Source organism: Schistocerca piceifrons, chromosome 4 (assembly GCF_021461385.2).
Source record: "Schistocerca piceifrons isolate TAMUIC-IGC-003096 chromosome 4, iqSchPice1.1, whole genome shotgun sequence".
In the NCBI taxonomy this organism is placed as follows: domain Eukaryota; kingdom Metazoa; phylum Arthropoda; class Insecta; order Orthoptera; family Acrididae; genus Schistocerca; species Schistocerca piceifrons.
Genome location: NC_060141.1, coordinates 240,967,948 through 240,988,982, shown reverse-complemented (window position 1 = coordinate 240,988,982; position 21,035 = coordinate 240,967,948). Strand labels below are relative to the sequence as shown.

Genomic DNA, 21,035 nt, shown 5'->3' with positions numbered 1-21,035 from the left:
GGGTGTACAAAGCCTGATCCTGGCTTTGGAGTACTGCATGCAGCACTGTCCATTCTGCTGCAGCAATTTCCTCTCCAATCTCTCTCTTGAACTGAGTTATGGTGCTTGGATTAATCTTGGTACACAGCAATCTTCAGATGTTCCCATAAAAGAAGTTACATACTCAAAGATCTGGGGACCAGGGTGACCAAGTGTTGTTAGCATTCCTACGAATTACACCATACTGAAACTTCTTACTGTCTGGTACAACTCTGAGATATAGATAGGTCTTGATCACACAATTCTTTATTAATAAAGAACCGTGCAATCAAGACCTTTCTGTATTTCAAAGTTATGCCAAATCTGAGTGATCACCTGCCTCTACCATGGATGGGATCTTACAGTCTGGAAGTATGCAAGTTAGCTCCATCTTGTTTAAACCATGTGTTGTGAATGTAAAGATTTGGAAATGTGTTAGTCTTGCAGCCAGAATGTCTCTAACATGGTGGCATAAACGTTCAGACAGAACAACCTATAACCCTATGACAAGACATTGCACACCATATGGTAACATTGGTACTGTGTAATCGGCACAAAGATGAAGCTGAAGAGGATTTCTTTGAGCCCAGTAACAGAAGTTCTGTTTATTAACATAACCACTGAAGTGAAAATGGTCTTCATCTGACATCCAAAGATTGTGAATGAAGTTTGCATCCTCATCAACTTTAGCCATTAATTGTTCACCAATTTGTAGGCCCAGGATAGTCATTCAGATTCAGTTATTGCACAATCTGGTGTTTGTATACATATTAAAATAAGAATGCTTGACAAGGAGCTGCAATGAGGAGGCAAGTTTTTGCATTAACTGACAAAGACTCATTTCAATGACATCTCGTTTTGTATCACAGTTGTCAGGTACCTTCAGACCATACTGCCCCACCAGACTTCTTCCTCAAAGCTAAAATAGTCTAATCAAAATTCTGAACCCATGTTGTGATTGCATGTACAGACAAAACTTGACTGCTATGTGGGATCTGATAGCAGCACTGAAACACTCGACACACAACTGTCAGTCAGTCGTCCTTTCAGTAAGATGCACATATGGTGACAGTATGCCCTGCACCATCCCCATTGCTCTATGGTAACTAAGTACCCAATACTTGTACACGGTTTGAGGCCTTTTTCTGTTACTGTTGCAGGACTCCCAACATCAACTTTCTTGTTTCTTTGTGTCACCCTGTATATCTCCTAAATGGAGCAGCAATAAATTATGATCAAGAGTAAAGCTAATTGACTTCCAAATTCTAAATAATACTAATTTTAAATGATTTCATTACTGTCTAGCTGTTAACTAGCACACTTGTTTGTTTTAGCTTACACTGCTTGCGAGTGGAACATGAAGGCATAATTATTTTGCTTTGTCCACAGCTAGTTATGAGACGGATGTTCTCAGGGAAGGATGAGGTTACAGTTGTTTCAACATATCAAAAAGCTCCTCAATTTTACAGTATATTCTTTTATTTATTGAGCATGACACCAAATCTCATTCATTCTTTTCCACCATCTGCACACATAGGAACTCTGATTAAAATTATCTGTGCTTGTGTATACAACGGTCTGTGACAGACATGAACAGCCTTTATTGTCACAGTGGGTAACAATATACCAAATTGTAGTACAACTACAAATAAACCACATATGCCATAGCATCACACCAAAATATCATTTGATGCACACACCAATTGTTTCCTACAACTGTATTATCACAATTCAGGAACATAATCCATTAATGTGAAATGCTGCATAGACCTGACGACTCTCATGAGAGTTGTTATACCTGTGTAACAAAATAGAAGCTTACAATAACACCTACTATTCCACAGAGTGCAATAAACCAATAGCGAGACAGGAGTGACTGTGACTGGTCACCACCTTCTTGCTGGCGACGATCACGATGTTTTTTCCGCCCTTGAAACTTCTTTTGGAACCTTTCAAGTTCTTCCTGATTTTTACGATCCTCTTCCTTTTGCTTTTGCAGTTCCTCCAATTCACGAGCCTAAAGGACAACACACATCCATCATAACAAGAGCCATGCAGTAAGAACATGTAATGTAACATAGCTTTAGCCAAAAGACATATTGCACATTAAAGTCTATGTCCAAATGGAATTATTAATGTTTCTGTAATGTTCGGTGCCAAGAACATCTCTAGGTCCTGACAAAATGAGGGTAAGTGTAACTGGTGTTAGTTTTGCACTTAATGTCAAAATAATTTTTTATTTTGACATTTCATGAAAAATAGCTCTGGAACATTTGCCTCTAGTCAGCATCCATGGGTATGCCCTCGTCCAGCACCATTAACAATCTTTAACAAGGTGAAATCAGTTTCCTAAAGCAGTATGATAGATTTATCAAAAATACTCGTCTCTCTCGCGCTATCTAATTTGAAGATTCCAAGCACTGTTAAATAAAAAAAAAAAAATTCAAATTAATGAATCGGATCACTTGTAACAGAGTCCATAGCATTTTAGTCTCGTAACCATGAGGTTGCTGGTTTGATTCCCACTAGAAGCAGATTTTTTTTATGTTTTATTTGTATTCATATATATTATGAAACTGAAATTTTAATCAACAAATATTGACTTGAATCTCAATTTTTAATCAAAGTAAAATTTTCATAGACATCATATTTTAGTTTCCTGTTTCTAACACAAACATAATACTCAAAGGTATTTTACTTAATTAAAATACTTAATTTTTCATATGCTTAATACTTAAAACGGAAAATGTTATTTTGATTAAAAACCATGATTCACAGCAATATTTGTTCATTAACATTCCAATTTGATGACAAATATGAATTCAAATAAAAATTTAAAATGCTTTAGTGGGAAACAAGACACCTCAAATATGAGTCTAGAATGCTACACATTAAGCTATGAACAATTCGATGTTACGAATTGAAATGTTTTGCATTTAATTATGCTTGCAAAACATAAAAGTTGATTATTACAAGTGTTTTTGAGAACTGTATTGAACTCCTGTAAACTGATGTCTGTGCACTCATCTGCAAGGTGCAAATGCTGCAGTGACAATTTAAAAATTTTAGCCACGATTGAAGTGCTGTAATTCAGTTGTTAACTGTAGAAAAAGTGCAAAACTTGGCAGGATTGTAAACTATTCAACTTTGTTCACATTCTATAACTTTATGTCATTTGGCTCATTAGTCTGGCCTCAGGTGGCACTTAAAGTTGTCAACAAATTTTATGGTGACAAAATTGCTCCTTAGTTGAAGTTCTTTTTATGCAGATGCTTTACAAACCTCTTCTTTTGTGATCTTATTGTCTAGTAGTTTGTCTCTAAAACCTGTATGTTTTATCACTTTTGGCTTCATAGTTTTGACAAATTGGGGTGAAGTTGCCAGAAAACAAATTTGTTGCCAAAGTAAGTGAATTTTGAATCCAAGTACCTCACAAGGAAACATCACAAACTTGACCTTCTACTTTAATGACTTAAATCATGAGAAACTGCACGACTTACAAACTTTTTCACGCTTAACACAAAATGTTTCAAGAAATTATTCTCATTTTCAAGTAATTTAACTGGTGCAGTTTTTCATTATTTAAATCATGAATGACACAGTCATAGGCTTTCTGAAAACATCGGTTATGATGAATGAAATTAAATATTTTACAGAGGAAAAAGCACAATTGCCAGAGATCAGCCTCCACAAACGATCACATGCAAAAATTTGGGCTATAATTGTGACAGTACACAGTCATGACCTTCTGTATGTACATCTTTTGAACTTCACTTCCAGTGGTTGTTCTTTTTCACTTCACCCCACTGCAGCTGCTGAATGCCCAAGCCCAAAGTACTGTACAGCAGAGTGACAACCAGAGCCCTCCTATTCACCTGATGTTGATGGCAAAAGAAGCAGAGGGAGGTTGCTTATGACGAACATATTTTGAAGTCTTGTTTGAGAATACATTGTTTTACATGAAAATAATACCTAATATATTAACCTGTTGTACATGTGTCTTCAATGTTACTTATATACAGGGCTATTACAAATGACTGAAGCGATTTCATAAATTCACTGTAGCTCCATTCATTGACATATGGTCACGACACACTACAGATACGTAGAAAAACTCAAAGTTTTGTTCGGCTGAAGCCACACTTCAGGTTTCTGCCGCCAGAGCGCTCGAGAGCGCAGTGAGACAAAATGGCGACAGGAGCCGAGAAAGCGTATGTCGTGCTTGAAATGCACTCAAATCAGTCAGTCATAACAGTGCAACGACACTTCAGGACGAAGTTCAACAAAGATCCACCAACTGCTAACTCCATTCGGCGATGGTATGCGCAGTTTAAAGCTTCTGGATGCCTCTGTAAGGGGAAATCAACGGGTCGGCCTGCAGTGAGCGAAGAAACGGTTGAACGCATGCAGGCAAGTTTCACGCGTAGCCTGCGGGAGTCGACAAATAAAGCAAGCAGGCAGCTAAACGTACCACAGCCGACGGTTTGGAAAATCCTATGGAAAAGGCTAAAGCAGAAGCCTTACCGTTTACAATTGCTACAAGCCCTGACACCCAATGACAAAATCAAACGCTTTGAATTTTCGGTGCGGTTACAACAGCTCATGGAAGAGGATGCGTTCAGTGCGAAGCTTGTTTTCAGTGATGAAGCTTCATGTTTTCTTAATGGTGAAGTGAACAGACACAATGTGTGAATCTCGGCGGTAGAGAATCCTCACGCATTCGTGCAGCAAATTCACAATTCACCAAAAGTTAACGTGTTTTGTGCAATTTCACGGTTTAAAGTTTATGGCCCCTTTTTGTTCTGCGAAAAAAACGTTACAGGACACGTGTATCTGGACATGCTGGAAAATTGGCTCATGCCACAACTGGACACCGACAGCGCCGACTTCATCTTTCAACAGGATGGTGCTCCACCGCACTTCCATCATGATGTTCGGCATTTCTTAAACAGGAGATTGGAAAACCAATGGATCGTTCGTGGTGGAGATCATGATCAGCAATTCATGTCATGGCCTCCACGCTCTCCCGACTTAACCCCATGCGATTTCTTTCTGTGGGATTATGTGAAAGATTCAGTGTTTAAACCTCCTCTATCAAGAAAAGTGCCAGAACTGCGAGCTCGCATCAACGATGCTTTCGAACTCATTGATGGGGACATGCTGCGCCGAGTGTGAGAGGAACTTGATTATCGGCTTGATGTCTGCCGAATCACTAAAGGGGCACATATCGAACATTTGTGAATGCCTAAAAAAACTTTTTGAGTTTTTGTATGTGTGTGCAAAGCATTGTGAAAATATCTCAAATAATAAAGTTATTGTAGAGCTGTAAAATCGCTTCAATCATTTGTAATAACCCTGTACATGGGTGTATACATGCCTGAAAATCAAAATGAATAAACCTAAGCAACTGAAGAATTATTGCGAAATGCAGGAATGATTTTCAATTTGCGATTTAATCATGAAATGAAATTCACTTTATCAGTGTCGGCTTTTCAATTCAAAGAAAATAACACTACACTATTTTTTCAGTGGTGCACTCATTCATTTAATTAATTTAGAGTGCATTTGTGAATCACAATATAAAAGTGTTCAAAGCAACGAGATCTCTGGCAACTACTACAGGATACAAACCACATGCAATGAACGAAGCACCATCACTTGTTTTTTAGTTGACATTATGAAGCTGCACCTCTCACTCACTCTGCTGTCCAGTACTTCACACTTGGGCTTTAGGCAGCTGCAGCAGGGTGGAGCGAGTGACAAAGAGCCAATGTGCGTGGAGTTTAAAAGCTGTAAATTCCGATGATCATAACTGTGTGCTTTCAGAATTATGGGCCAAATTTTCAAGCAGGATTAACTGCTGGTACTGATGCCTTACAAGTGTGCTTTTTTCTCCTTACAATATGAGGTCGAGTTGGTGATGCTTCCTTGTCATAAGGAACACCTGATCTACACTAGCATAATCTAGCACTTGAAAGAGGATCTTTTTCTCTACAAAATATCAAAATTCCACAAATACTTTTCCCTGGAAGGTCTACAAATATCTCAGAAAGATTCTCAAGTGAATGAATATTTTGAAGTATCACAAAACTTAAGATTTAAAGTAACTGTCAGTCTCAATATAATAAAAAGTCTGTGTAGCCCAAGTTGCTGTCACTATCAGTTAGGAAAAAACTGGCATCCCTGCCAAGGGGGACTCCCAACATCCAGGCAAGTCCAGTGACAGGTAGGGGACTCCTTCAAGGTCCCTAAGCATTGTGTGGATTTTAAACAAATTTCCAAGCAGATTTTCCCATGCAACATCCCAAGCTGACAAAGTTTAATCAAGAAACAGCATTAGTGCTGCAATGATAAATTTTTCATAAATTTTTGTTCTGGAAAACTGTAATGCTGACCCACTGTTGTAGTTGGCACTGGCACTGGTAGATTCATCATTATGTGCTTATCAGGGATTCAAACTGGCCAGTGAAATAATCTCAAAGGGCCACAAGGACGCATGGATTGATCTTATGTCATCTTCGTCAAATGAGGCTTCACAATATTATGGCAAGGATAGTTGCTTCAGCTGCCAGAGACTTTGGTCGTGTGTGTGTGTGGTCTATTTTCGATGAAGGCCTTGTTGACCAAAAGCTCACGTTCCGACAGTCTTTTTGTTGTGCCTACCTGTGACTCAGCATCTCCTGAGGCAACATCATCAGTCAATTTTGATATTTTGGCACCAAGTAACAAGAAGCTCCTTGACAACATTTTCACTTCAATTCAAATGAAATAAGCTAGTTATTTTCTCTTGTTTAAGCAACTCCAGAAACCAAGGAAAACCTTTCTTTTTGGGTAGTTCTGGCTGATTCAATTTGGCCATTCTCAACAAAAATGAACCGAATTATATTCAAGCTTTTCTCACAGAATGCGTCTAAGTCAAAAGATGTGAGGGTTTGGGTTTCCTTTGGGCACTTTAGGCTAGACTGCACAGCCAATCATTTTACAATGCCTCCAATTCCATCACATGCAGATTTTAAATAACTTTTTACAAAAAGTTTCATTCAGCATTTGCACCAAGATCTTTGAGTAGTGGCAGAGACTGGTGAAATTCTTGACATTTTTGTACAGGGCTTCAGACCCATTACTGAAGTGTATGATTTTCTGCAAATTTGTCACTTTTTGTTTCAGTAAATCACATTTTGTCAGAAAGAAGTGAACTGTAACTTATATCATGTTTTAGGCTGTCATTAATTAATGCAAAAACTTAGGCACTGTATTAATTCATTTTCAGTTAAAATGGTCAACAATTGTACGTAATTTTTATGTTACACATGGGACATCACATACTGAAAAACAGAAGAACCAAAAATAAATATAATCATACATGTGAGAAAACAATAAATGCTTTACATATTTTTTTCAACAGCTTGCATTTGATGAGCACTTCATCAGATTTCTTCACAAAAATGAAGGAGACCAAAAACATCACTACCAATATGCAAACATTTATATTTAATTTTCTGCTGAAATCTGTAGCTCATGTCACTAAAAAGTACATTCCCAAGAATTCTCGTTTCTGGAAGAAATTGAAAGCAAAATGATAAAATATAGAACTTTGGTGTCGATTTGATGACAGAAATATTTTCATCTTTATGTCCTTATTTCTCTGAAATGACCTCAGTCGTTTGTATGAGGAATTTTACTGGATATTCGTAGGTTTATAAAAATAAAAACATTGGAAGAAATTTGATATTACATAAAGAAATGCAGCTCTTTCAAATGTTAGTTAATGCAAGTATGGATCAGGTGTCCCTTATGAGATACATAGGTTCAAAAATCATTTACTTTCTCAGAAAATTTGTTTTCAGGCAATTTCACCCCATCTGTAAAAAACTATGAACCCAAAAGTTATGAAACTTGCAGGTTTTATGAACAAGTTACTAACCGTTAAGGTTACAAAAGGAGAGGTTCCTAAACCAGCTGCTTAAAGAGATCAAGTTACTTCAACTTGGGAGCAATTTATTACCAACTTTGAGCACAAATGAAAACCGTTCAACTATCTTGCCAAGTTATCTTGACTGAATTACAGCACACCATACATGACTGAAATTTTGGAAATGTCACTGCGACATTTGCACATGCTTCACTTACGAGGCCACAACTCACAAAGGGCTGCCACAACTGAAAAAGAACTAGTATTAAAATTTGGGAACCGGTAATTTGTAACTATTTCTTTGATGACTTAGTAAATTTGCACACCAAATTTGAACAATATCTGATTTGGTTGAAGGGGGACCTCTTGACCACTTACAAGGAGACAGCACGATCGTGGGGTCGGGGATTTGTCCGAAGTTTTGTGAGGTGAAAGAGGACCCCAACACCTCACGTGGTTAAAATACTAGGACACACTACTCGGAAAATGCTGAGAAAAATCGATCCAAAGTTTCGTAGGTGCCTTATGAGTATAAAATGTTAGTCCACTGCCGAGCCACCGTCTGGCCTAGATGGTTAGAGCTTGGACTCTTACGCTAGAGGTCTCGGGTTCGATTCCTCCTGTGGCACTTTTTTTTTGTATTCCCCCAATCATTCAGAAAGTTTCCCAAACCTACATTATCTTTAACACATTAGTCACATTATTGAATAAAAATTATTTTCTTTTTTTCCAACAACACAATTCATGGCGGTGGGTTTTCCATTTTTCATTGTAAAATACATGAGGAGAAACATTGGGTTTTTAATCAGAATAACAAAGTTGATTGGGAAACATTCAATTTTATACATATAATAATTATAAACAAGACCAGCAGTGGTAATTATCGTAAAAACAAACAAAGCAATAATTTTTGCGACATCTTGCACAACATATAAAAGCGGATTTTTTACAATCACAGGGCGTTTGCAATAAATCTGTACAAAAACATGCCCCATTAACATTTACAAAAATGTTTCGAGTTTCTGATAATTTTGAGGCAAACAGGCATATTGAATCGTGTCTTGGAATATTGGTGACGATAATTGATGGTGAATTATAGAATGAATTTTTATACAATCTTCCCAGGAATTAATTTCACGATTCTCCTGTAATGATGTGCTGCAATTTTGCAAGCACTTTATGAAATTTTTAACTTACCTTTAAAACTAAACATCACAAGGGTGTACCAAAGAAGTGCATTTTGGAGGTATGACTTTTACAGACCAAGTTGGCATATTTTCGCCACCTTGAAAAATTGCATAATATATCTCTGGATTCATTTGACCTTCCCAAGAGTCAATGAGAAGTAAATATTTATTCTCCCCGACATCAGATTTTAAACATTTCCGGAGAAAATCCATGTATAAAACTTGTTAATTTTCCGGACTTCGATGATGTTACGATGAAGTTCATATAAGTATTGGCATAGCCATCTATTAAGTTGTGAATACGAGGTCCGAAATGACCGGTCACTTCTTGTGAGCATATGAAGACATGTGGGAGCAGTTTTCCAGATAATGTTATTGAATACTGGGCGGTGTACAAATGCGTCACTTTATTCAAATCAGACTTTCTCACGAAAACTTTTTTACTCCATTTTTCAGTGAGAGTCCTGTTGAAAACAGATTGATATTGGCATCCTGAAACAATAGTATTTTTAATATTAAACAATATTCAAATGTGTATGTAAATATCTTTTTCTGTAATTAAATTAGAATTGATATATTTTACATCGGTAAAAACATATTGTACGCAGAAAACATGTATTTACCTGTTTGGTCAGTATTTATCACATAATCCTCATGGTATTGAGGGATTAAACGGCACATCTGCCAATGAAAGATCTCCGCAGATGCCTGGATGTCCTCCACTGATGCCGCTTCTTTTTTCAAAACCAGTTTCGTGATCTTGCTTTGTGAAATTCTGTGCCTCTGTTTAAATGCCGTGACCCATCGATCAGACGCCTTGAATTTGAAATCGACGAATTGTGCAGCCACAGCCAAAGCCCATTGTTGTAAATTTCTTGTCGTGACTTGCTGATTTTGTGTCTTGCTTCCAAAAACTGGTCGTAGGTCCACGAATCTATCGCCTCAAATTTATCCATTCGCGTACCACCACTTTTAATATCTTTCTCCCATTGTGAAAGATATTCTTTTCTCTTCAATTGGCGGCATCCTTTTTTTTTTTGCAATGTCGCCAAGGACCATGTGGGGTGCGCTTTAGCAATATTCACGACTTTGACTTTGTAGGCAATGGGAATCATGTCACTTTTAAATCTTTTCGGTGACAGTTTATATTCGTCTGGAGATGAATCACTTTGTGGCACTTCGAACTGTTCGTTGTTCTCCTCACATTCTTTGCAATCCTCATGAGCGCGAATTAATTCCTCTTCAGTTACGAATGTTTTTTCACCCAAAAGTTCCAGTGTATTATTATAAAGTCCTCCGGCCATTAGCATAGCATCGCGAGAGATTTCTTCTGAAGATATCAATGCAATTAAACTATTTTCTGTCAACAGCTTTTCATAATACACCACTGTGTCCTTCAATCATAATTTTGATAGATCACTATGAATGGATTCTTCGGGAATTTCTTCTCCTATTCCAGATGAGTCAGCAACTTCTTCAGTCAACATGTTTATCCTCAGATCGGAATAACATGTTGAAATATAAAACAGGCATGTCTGTTCATGACGAAATTGAAAACCAAACTACCGTTTACTTCTCATGGCTCGCGCACAGTCCTATGCGCAGATGACTGTTCTAATCCCAAGGGGACCCTTACAAAGCCCCTTTAAACCTTGAAACCCCATAAAAGGAAATAGAACAACGAGCATGCGAATGAAAAACTTCACGTTCTTGAGCTAAAATAATGTTTTAAAAATAATGTAGATTTGAGAAACTTTTTGAATAATTGGTGGAATAACAAAAGAAAATGAAACAGAAGAAGAAAAAAAAAAAGTTCTGGAGGAGGAATCGAACCCGAGACCTCTGGTGTAAGAGTCCGAGCCCTAACAATCTAGGCCAGATGGCGGCTCGGCAGTGGACTAACATTTTATACTCATAAGGCACCTAAGAGACTTTGGATCGATTTTTCTCGGGATTTTCCAAGTAGTGCGTCCTAATATTTTAACCACGCGAGGTGTTAGGGGTCCTCTTTCACCACACAAAATTTCAGACAAATTGCCGACCCCACGGTCGTGCCGTCCCCTTGTTAATGTGGAGTCATTATGGATGTGGAACACCATGACTGTGATGAATAAGGGTTTCAGAAATACCTGCAATGTTTGAGGCTTCAATTTGATTATACCATAACTGGTTTCAAGTTGCCTATTGACTCACTGTCAGATGCTACACTCTTAATGATTGATAGTAGCATTGTGGGGCTTGTTTAGCTGTGGCAATCTAGAAAAACTGATACAAGCACTGAGTGGATGAGATATCGAGACTTATTTACATGGTAAGAATGACTTTATGGCATTAGTTACACTTTTTAGTGCCCAAGGGTTTGATCCCAGTGCATACAAACTCTGGAAAACACAATTTATATTTTATGTTACCCCACCACATTCAGTGCTTACTTGTTTCTTTTTTTCCTATCTTGCCAAAGCTACACGACCCCCCACAATGCTACAAACAATCATTAAAAGTGTGTACTATCTGATGATAAGTCGCTAAGCAACTTGAAACCAGTCATGGTATAATAAAACTGAACCATCACAAAGGCAACTGCTTGCAGTTACTTCTAAGAACCTCCACCCACCTATTTGTCACAAATCTTAATTTTACAAGACCTAAGTTTCATTTTTTGCTGTTACTATTTAAAAAATGTTATTCATGCCTTCTGACATACTAGAAACAAAAAAATACAACCATTAATGACACGAAATGCATCTAGATCTTACAATATAAAACAAAGAAATTAAATCACATTCTACAACACAAATATTACAGGTCTGGATTATACTGCCCCTCATCAGTTGTCGCAATAGGGGGAGGGGAAAAAAAACCTACATTAATATCTAAAAACTGTAAAAATTTTCCAGTTCTACTTGTGAGATAAATTTACAATATGTCAATCATTGATATCCTTTGATGGAATGTAATTTTTTTTCCCAAAAGGCATTAAGGATGAGATTAGATGATGGTGGTTAGTATCTCACTACTACAGGTTAAATTTAAAGTTGCTCGCTGTACTATATTGACAGTTGGGTAACGATTCATTACAGCAGAAGTCAAGATTCATCCAGTAATTCTCATGATATTTAAGAAAACAAAATCCATTTTCTCATTCAGTAGTAATCTTATATGGCCTTATGGCCTTTTTTCTTTTTCTTTTTGTAAAAAGTAGGCGCCTTGAAAGTATTTGTGCTGAGTGTTGCTCTTCAACATCTATGGAATATTTGCGGTTGGTTTCCAAACAATGCTGTGTAAAGTTGGGTTACGTTTTTTGTAATTTAGCCCAATGCATAGAAACCTCCATGTTTTTACGATGTAATACATGCCACTCCCTTGTCAAGTGATTTTATGAGTATCAGTAATTTATTTGTCCAAGGATCACTTTACAATGTTTATAGGGCAATACACTCCACTTTTATTCAATGAGAGACTGTATGCCTTCGTAGTTGAAAGGAATTTTGCCTGTGCCTCCCTGATGTAGAAAGCCACTAACTGCTTACTGGGTTTATGCATTTCTATTGTCATTACACCCCCAGTTCACAAATTCCAAGGTTCTCTCTTATCTCAGACAACACATACATATCAGTGCATGTCCATAGCCACACATATAGAAATGTATCTGTTAAGTTCATCTTCCAATTCTGAGAAATTGAACACTGAAATCTATAGAAAACTCTACCTATTCCATTATTATTATGAGTTTCAAACAGATATACCAATGAACTGCATGTGATTTATCTTGCTAAAAAAGAATACAATTAAACTATATTTCTATGCTGTTATATTCTGTCTGGTTAATGTGATCTGGACTGTCATAGCAACACAAACACTCTGAGTGTTGAAGTTTCTATATCATTTCCTCAAAAGGCATTAAGTTCCGAAACATAGTATTACAATGACATTCGGGCAGCTCAGCAGTGAGTGCTTGTTGAATATTATCAATGAAATATCACTTGAAATGACAATATTGCCAATGGATCGAAAGTGTCATAACAGTAAAGGCTAAAGTTGATCTACCCTGCACTCAAACTGTGCAGTTGAGGCAAAGCAAGTTGTATCCAATCTCATTTGTTATGTTTTTCTGCCTCCCAAGATTTTGTACACTTTTTCCATGTTTTTGTGCCTCCCATGATTTTCTTAATTTTTTCCTAAATTATGATAATTACAATATTATAGTGTGCCTAGTACCCAGTGAGTGCATAGTAATTTACGATTCATAAATAAGCTCATTAATGAGCAATGAATGTCACTGATCATTACATATTGCTTGCTAATGTGGAGGCAATGATCTAATTAGTTAACTAAGAAACTAGGTTAATCATGAAGTATTGTTAATTGAAAAGGTTCATACAGTACACCCTTACATATTTAGTGAACGGTAGGAAACATATTTCGGCATATTAATGCCTATCATTCGAAAGTATTTATCTCAAACTTTTCCATAAGGTATCTAAAATTGTCTGAAACTAATTATCTTCTGATTAGTTAACTTTGAAGTTTTAGACCATTGCTAACTAGATTCTGAACTTTGTCATTACAGTTCTGTTGATATATTTTTTATGTTACATTTAGCGTGAAACATTTGCTAATTAACTCATTAATTAGAAAGTTCAGTATTTTGAAGGTCATAAAATATTTTATTTAAGATGGCTGCCATCAATAATGAGTGGTGTGAAACATATTGTTCAGAGGCAAAAATATATATGGACCTAGCACATCTGAGATCAGGCAGTCTGAGAAAGAGAGTAAAGTGAGCAACACCTACATCTTTTGTAATGAGCAATGTGCAATAGTCCAATAACTAACACTCTGAAATATTCGCATATATTGCGTACAGTTCACTTTCTTCACTAGTAGGTTTAATTCATGACTTCTATGATGGTAATTACCAATTAATTCTGAGTGAGAACTTATTAGAGGAACACTGTGATTACTGACTGCTATGAACAATGACTGGTTAGCAGGGCAGTGTTTATGGACTTACTGATTATTTTTGCACACTATCTTAATTGTTTTGAGTTCCTTAAATGTGCATGAGGTTAGTGATATGGTGAAATCATACGTTAAATTTTTGCCATAAGTGAATCGTTTTGAACCACTGGACAGTACTGTGTGTGCTAGGGAAATTTAACATCTATGAACTAGTGTAGTAGGTAACAATCTGCTTTCCTTTAACTATATGTAAGACCCAAAACTGGCCATATCAGTGAATACTTCAACCACCACAATACTGCTATAGACTATAAGTAGAACTAACATGTTTCAGCCAGTTTTGGAGCCAGTGCAGCTACCAAGAACAGACAAAGCTCATGCAGAAAGAAGCAGGTCTGTTCCAGAGCCACATGATTGTTGTCAGTACAGTCAAAGTCTAATGAGTTACGGGAAACTTCAGTTACTGGTGATATAAAACCTTTGTTTTGAAAGAAGGGAAGATGGCACCATAAAAGGCCATTAAAACCTTTGAAAATTACAGTTTCTTAAGAGACGGCCCAAAACATTTGTCAATGTACAACCAATAAGATTCAGATTTTCCACTTTGCCACGGGAAATGTTTTGAACATCTGCCTGATGGTAACATAAACCATCAGATATAAAGCATAAGGAGTATATGTATATGACCCAAAGAAAGAGAACTCCTTATCCAAGAATGAGCGCAATGAGATCAAGGGCCCAATGCAAACCCTGTCAGATTCTAAATGACTCTGAAGCTGAGTTAGCTCCTTTTTTAACCATAATACATCGTGGACTGCTCAAACAAAAAAGCTAGTATGATTTTTTAAAAATGGAATGATACACTTTTTTAATGGCATCAGAAAGTGCTTGGTAAGACAAATACAGTGCTATAATCTTTGTTAACATTGTGGCTGAAACTCTTCACAAAAGAATCTGCAAAATAGTCTAAAATTGAAAAGCAAGTCAGCCCGAAAGTGCTATTGCATTGCAAACATGCTCATGCCAGGCTCCGTCATTGTATCAAGCCTTTCAACTGTTTACTTGGCTGCACTCTAGAATTAACAGATCATTTCTGCTTCACCATTCCTTGCAAGTAGACATGCATGTGAATGAGAAGTTAGGCATGTTATTTTTACATCGTGAATGTCAAAGAAATGATGTTGAAATGCTATGACGGTGAATGGCTGTCTATCCTGATTATTGCTGTCTGTTGAGCCAGACAGTTGCATGGGTTATTAGGTCATTAGTGCAGACAGCAACTGACAGAGCATATGAAGAAGCTGTTCTGATGACAATGCTTATCAATCCACATGGTGGCACAAGACATATTGCCAAGAAATTATGGATCAGCCAGAAGAGTGTCACTCATACCCTGCGTGTCACTCATATCCTGCATCGACATAAATCTATCTTTATCATCTGTCACTACATCAGACACGCACAGGAAATGACTTTGAACATTGTATAAAATTTCGTCAGCTTGTTCTGCAGCACCTGGGAGATCACCCTATGTTTTTCCAACGTGGGCTTTTTATCAACGAAGCAACATTTACGGACAATGATTATGTAAATTTAGGTATCGTGCACTACTGGGCAGTGGAAAATGCACTCTGCCTTCGTGAGGTACAATACCAACGACCATGGAGGCTAAACGTATTGTGTGTCATTGTATGAAATTCCATTGTGCAACGCCACTGCCTCCCAGGGGTGTTAAACTGAAATACATATGCCCACTTTCTTGTGAACTTTCTACCCATTCTTCTAGAAGAGGCACTACTGGACAAGTGACTATGTATGTGGTTTCCAAACAAAGGCAACTTAGCTTACTCCTCACATGTTGCAATGCAAATACTAAATGAAACGTTTCCTACCCATTGGACAGGACATAATGCTGCAGAAAACTGGCCGGCAGGTTCCCTGATTTGACCCCTCTTGAAATCTTTCTATGACGAGCACTGAAAGATGCAGTCTATCATGAAGTCCGAACTAGGCCAAAGGATATGTGCACATGCTTAAGTAAAATGTAAGACCATATTTTGTTAAGAAAAGTGTTTGTTTAGTGGGTGACATGTCATCAGTCATTCTGATATAAACTGTTTAGTTTATTTAAATCTATTCCACCTAATTACAATTTCAAGTAGTATTTATAGGCACATCTGTCTGACAGCAGTATTTAACCTTTAAGAAGCATTCAGACATCCCCAGGCAAAGACAGGTCAGGTATTATCTTTGTTTTTTGCCCCCCCCCCCCCCCCCCCCCCCCCCCCGAATCAAAGAAAGTTAATACAGTAGGTTTCTTTCTTCCATGAATAGGGCTGTTTACAAAGTGAGAACAACTAATATTTCTGTTTCGGCTTTTAAATGTAAGCAGCAATGGGGAGGGTTTAAATGGACAATTGCCTGACATAACTGTAGTTGTTTCTGCAAAAACCTGGGAACAAACACATCTGAAATAGTTTTCCTACACCCCATCTGTTGTGCCAGAAATAGCATATGCTGTAGCTCCATATACAAAAATCATACAGTGAAACTCCTATTTTATGTTTTCATGGGCCCAGACTTAAAAACCACAAAACTGAGGAAAGTGCAGAATCGAGGAAAATGTTTAAATCCCCAAAATATGAGCAGAGGCATATGTAATTGGCATATATAATTAAAAATAGCAATTCTCACCAATATGCTATATAAAACCTGTGTAAGTGAAGGATATTAAATGTGTATACGATAATATGTGATAATGAATTTAATCAGTTCTTAAAAAATCACAGATGTGTAACAGCAAGTAAAAACTACTCAAAAAATTGAAATAGTTAGCTGTGTACAAGTTAATCGAACTATTTTCCAACATGCTACAACCACAAATTGTATGTCAAAATATGCATTTTTGAGACATCATGCCTTTGTGTTCACCCAGAAAAAAAGCAAAAACTGATGAACATGGTGACTTAAATCGAAAACTGTGAAGTACAGCGACAGACGTCGGAATTTTGTGTATGTGTGTGTGTGTGTGTGTGTGTGTGTGTGTGTGTGTGTGTGTGTCAATACAGATCAAAAGAAATAATGTTTTAGGCCAGCAACCGCATATCACCATTGCATGGTGTAAGTGTATCTTTATATGTCTCAGTGTGTCCTCTGTTGTATCGGGTTGTTAGGCGATTTGTTTTCTCTTGCTGTATTAAGTTTTTCCGGGGAGGGGAGGGGGGAGGATTGGGGGGAGGGGGATCTGCAGTGGACAAGACAGTAGAGTTGTTACCGTTGCACCAATTTGACAGCTGCTTGTGGAATATATGAAGCAAGCAGCACAAGAACAGCAATACCACAAGATGCTCTGCAGAAAACTGCTGCCATATTTGATAGAATACTGAGAAAGACTGCATAGAAAAGAAAGTAAGGTCTTTTGTCATAGCTTGCTTCGAAATGTGAAATAAATCCTCAAGGCTCTGGAATGAATCTTCTGTTGACAAACAGCTATGACTAACAGCATTGCTTTCCTGAAATTTGTTAACTGTTAGATGATATCCAAGTGAAATTCTGAAAACTAGAACTGTCTTCCATATTCAGTTCTCATACACAGCAAGTTTTTCCCACCAGTTGTTCTATAGTATATTTTCGCTCACTAAAGATGAGGACATTAAGCAAACCAATAAATCCATTTCATGCAACAACTAATCCCATTCCATCAACCATTACCAACTACTATATAAACTCTCCATCAAAATAATGTTGTAGTTTTAAAACCAATTACAAAATTTTTTGATAAACACAACCTTATTTTGTGAAACATAGTGATGCTTAAGGCCTTCAGGTCACAAGTCACAATAAATAAATAAAAAAAGAATGTATGATGATGACATCTTTCATTTTGTTTGCATGAAGCTTTAAGTATTACAGTTTCCTCCTCTCTAGACATGACTTGGCAGATAAGATGAAAACAATACAACAAACAGCTTTGCAGATGAAGCGAATACACTGAGAAATGTTTGCTGATAGTGTGGATAGAATCAGAGACAAGAAACAAAGTTGGAAACAGATGGAACATACTGTACAAAATAATGTTTCCAACAGAAACATGTTCCCAGTAGCAGTGTGGACACGAACTCACACTCCTTTTGGCAGTGGTTATGTCACTAGTGTGCTTTTGACTATCGACTTTTGCAAGCGCTTGTGAATATCCCCTATGTGAACTGTGTGCATTTCAATTATCATTTCCATTCATTTAAGGCACCATATCACAAATATGTCCGCCTTATCATTAAATATCAATTAAACCATCAACGTGTAAGGCTTCAAGAGATTTTATAATAATTAAGGCACTACACAAAATTTAAATGACTAAGCTGTAGTGTGATTGATAATGTCATGGTTAGCTGAGTAGTTAGAGGTTATTGGTCTGCAACTCACTGTGTGCCAATTCCCCCCCCCCCCCCCCCCCCCCAATCACATTCATAATGATCGTAATACAGTATGTTCTGCAATATTAAATGATGTTAAACATTTCTGTCTGGTTAGAGAATGATGAATGAAATAAATATTTGCCTGTTTATTTCCGAATGTGTGGTGATTTCCAAGTGTGTAGTTAGGCAGAAACCTAAGAAGACAGCTTACATTCATGCGAGAGAAACGAGCAGCAATAGAATTCATATTGTTCCTCGTCAGAAATACTTCGCTGTTTATTTCTGAATATGTGGAGATTTCCGAGTGTGTGGTTAGGCAAGAACCTAAGAGGACAGTTTAAATTGCTGCAAGTGAAATGATCAGCAATAACATTAATATTCTTCCTTGTCACAAATATTTCACATTTTGCACAACCACAAATATATTCCCCTAAAGAGTTCTTACTACAACTGAGATTCTCCTATAAATAACACATCCATAAACATCAACTTGATGCTACAGCGATCGACAAATCGATAGCCTCGTTCCTGGTTGTCTTCACAGCACCATCACATAATGATTACGTCAGTTCCTGCAAAAAGTAAAGAGAAACGTGCTCAACCCATCGTCACTGCACAGTGAAGCTAAATCTTGCGAGTTGTGTCAACAACACTGATCGTGGATTACGTCAGAATTTCCTCTCTCGCATCTCCTTCATCTGCAACAGCCTAAAATATTCCTGTAACTCCACCATGACCCATGGTGCAAAACGTCTGTCTTTTGTGCCATTTATAACTCATTCAGTCACATCAAATGTCAATAGGAAGAAAAGGAGATGAGTCAAGCAAGACATTGAGTAAGAATGTAGAACTGAGTAAACATTATTAGGAAGAAACATAAAAACAGGGAATTTTTAGCACTGATCTGGGTTTTTCACAGGGGCTACGAATTTATGGTGTAGAATTGTGAAAAATGTAAAATCGAATTTTCACTGTTGCTATGTCGTATAGCAAATGAAGCTTGATCTATGTAATGTAAGCCTGTCTTGCTGCATATAACGACAGAGTCTGGCATGAGAGCTCTGCTGGTTGTGTTTACACTGCAATCGCTGTCTCTTGCCACGTTGCTTCCCAATTTGAGTATGTTCGTGGATTGTTTTGTGAAAGGTTTCAACATCAATATTAACTAGTGCTATACCTCTGCAACTGTCTTTCCAAGAGCTACTGAATGCAGTTATGGAAAGTATATGGTTCCAAAAAAACCTATACTTGCTTCAATATCTCAGTCGATACAAGAGTGAAGGCTCTTTATCACATACCAAAGTACATGCCCCTTAGCATGCTATCATTTGCCTAAAACCTCATTTCGATATCTGGAGCCTTCCACAAAATAAAAGGGGTGTTCCACCTTACACGGCTCATCCTGAATACCAAATGAATTAGTTTCATGAAATGAGATGGATGGAATCAAAGAAAATAAACTGTAGGAAATGCAATGACTTGAAATGGTATTGAGGCAGTGAATATGTCTTTACTAATGGGAGTTTGTGCCAGATTGGGGGCTTGAAACTGAATTTCCTGCTTTTCGTGAGTATTCATCTTAACCAATGGGCTATCCAAGCATGCCTCGTTATGCTACACAGTAAAATAAGAGACAACAAAACTCAAGAAATATACTACTGTAGATGCTGTATATTCAGATACCTTCGCTTCTTCCTCTTTCTTTTTCAAACATACTTCATCACATTCCACTTTCGCCTGTCCATTTCGAACAAGGTCACATGCAAAGTCTCGCTTTATACGCCGGCATGGACATGAAATTTTCACTTTCTTGCGGCACAGTGAAGAATCTGGACAATCACCTGGGTGGCAATCAGCTTGGCAACGGTGTCCACAGGCAAACTGGAACAAAAACATCTAAGGGTTACTCAACAACAATGTTTGTAAGTAAGTTAAAAGCTTGGAAAAAAGTTTCCTATGGTATCTCAGTGGCAATGAAACTATTAGTGATAGAGCACAAGCTGATTTGGAACTAGGGAGGGAGGAAATCAGCTATGGACTTCTCCAAGCAACCATCCTGGCAGTAATTCAAAATGATTAGCAAAAACTGTAGAAAGCATAGATCAGGATGGGTGAACAGGAGTTTGAATCATACTTCTACAAAATATGAGCTCAAAAATTTCAAAGACTTGATAACTTGTTCAGTAATATTAAAGACAATTGACAGAGGATTTCATTCTTTCTGGAAGACAATGGCTGGCGAGTTGCTCCAAGTGGCCCAGTACTGTGTGTCATCACATCCCCATCCCCACAAGCAGGAGCGCTAGCTTTGTCCTATCCCTATGTTAGTAAGCCTTTATTTGCCACATTAGATGATTCTGTGGTACAGCAACTGGATATAATTTATAACTGTGCCCAAGTGCCTCAAGATGAAGCTATAATAGGCTTTGAAATCAACTGTAATTAAATGCCAACACAGAGGAATGGAAAACTACTCTGTGTGTGTGTGTGTGTGTGTGTGTGTGTGTGTGTGTGTGTGCGCGCGCGCGTGAATTTTTTCAC

The 21,035-nt window shown here is 37.4% G+C and overlaps 1 protein-coding gene across 1 annotated transcript in view; it reads right to left on the bottom strand.

The window, feature by feature from the left end:
• Positions 1–1,479: 1,479 nt before the first annotated feature.
• The window catches only part of LOC124795085 (NF-X1-type zinc finger protein NFXL1), a 102,009-nt gene continuing 82,453 nt past the window's right edge, over positions 1,480–21,035 (bottom strand). The window contains exons 12-13 of the mRNA XM_047258910.1: positions 20,178–20,375; positions 1,480–2,035 (exon numbers count right to left, since the gene is read on the bottom strand). Coding sequence (XP_047114866.1) covers positions 1,811–2,035; positions 20,178–20,375 — 423 coding nt within the window. The 3' untranslated portion in view covers positions 1,480–1,810. The remainder of the gene's footprint in view (positions 2,036–20,177; positions 20,376–21,035) is intronic.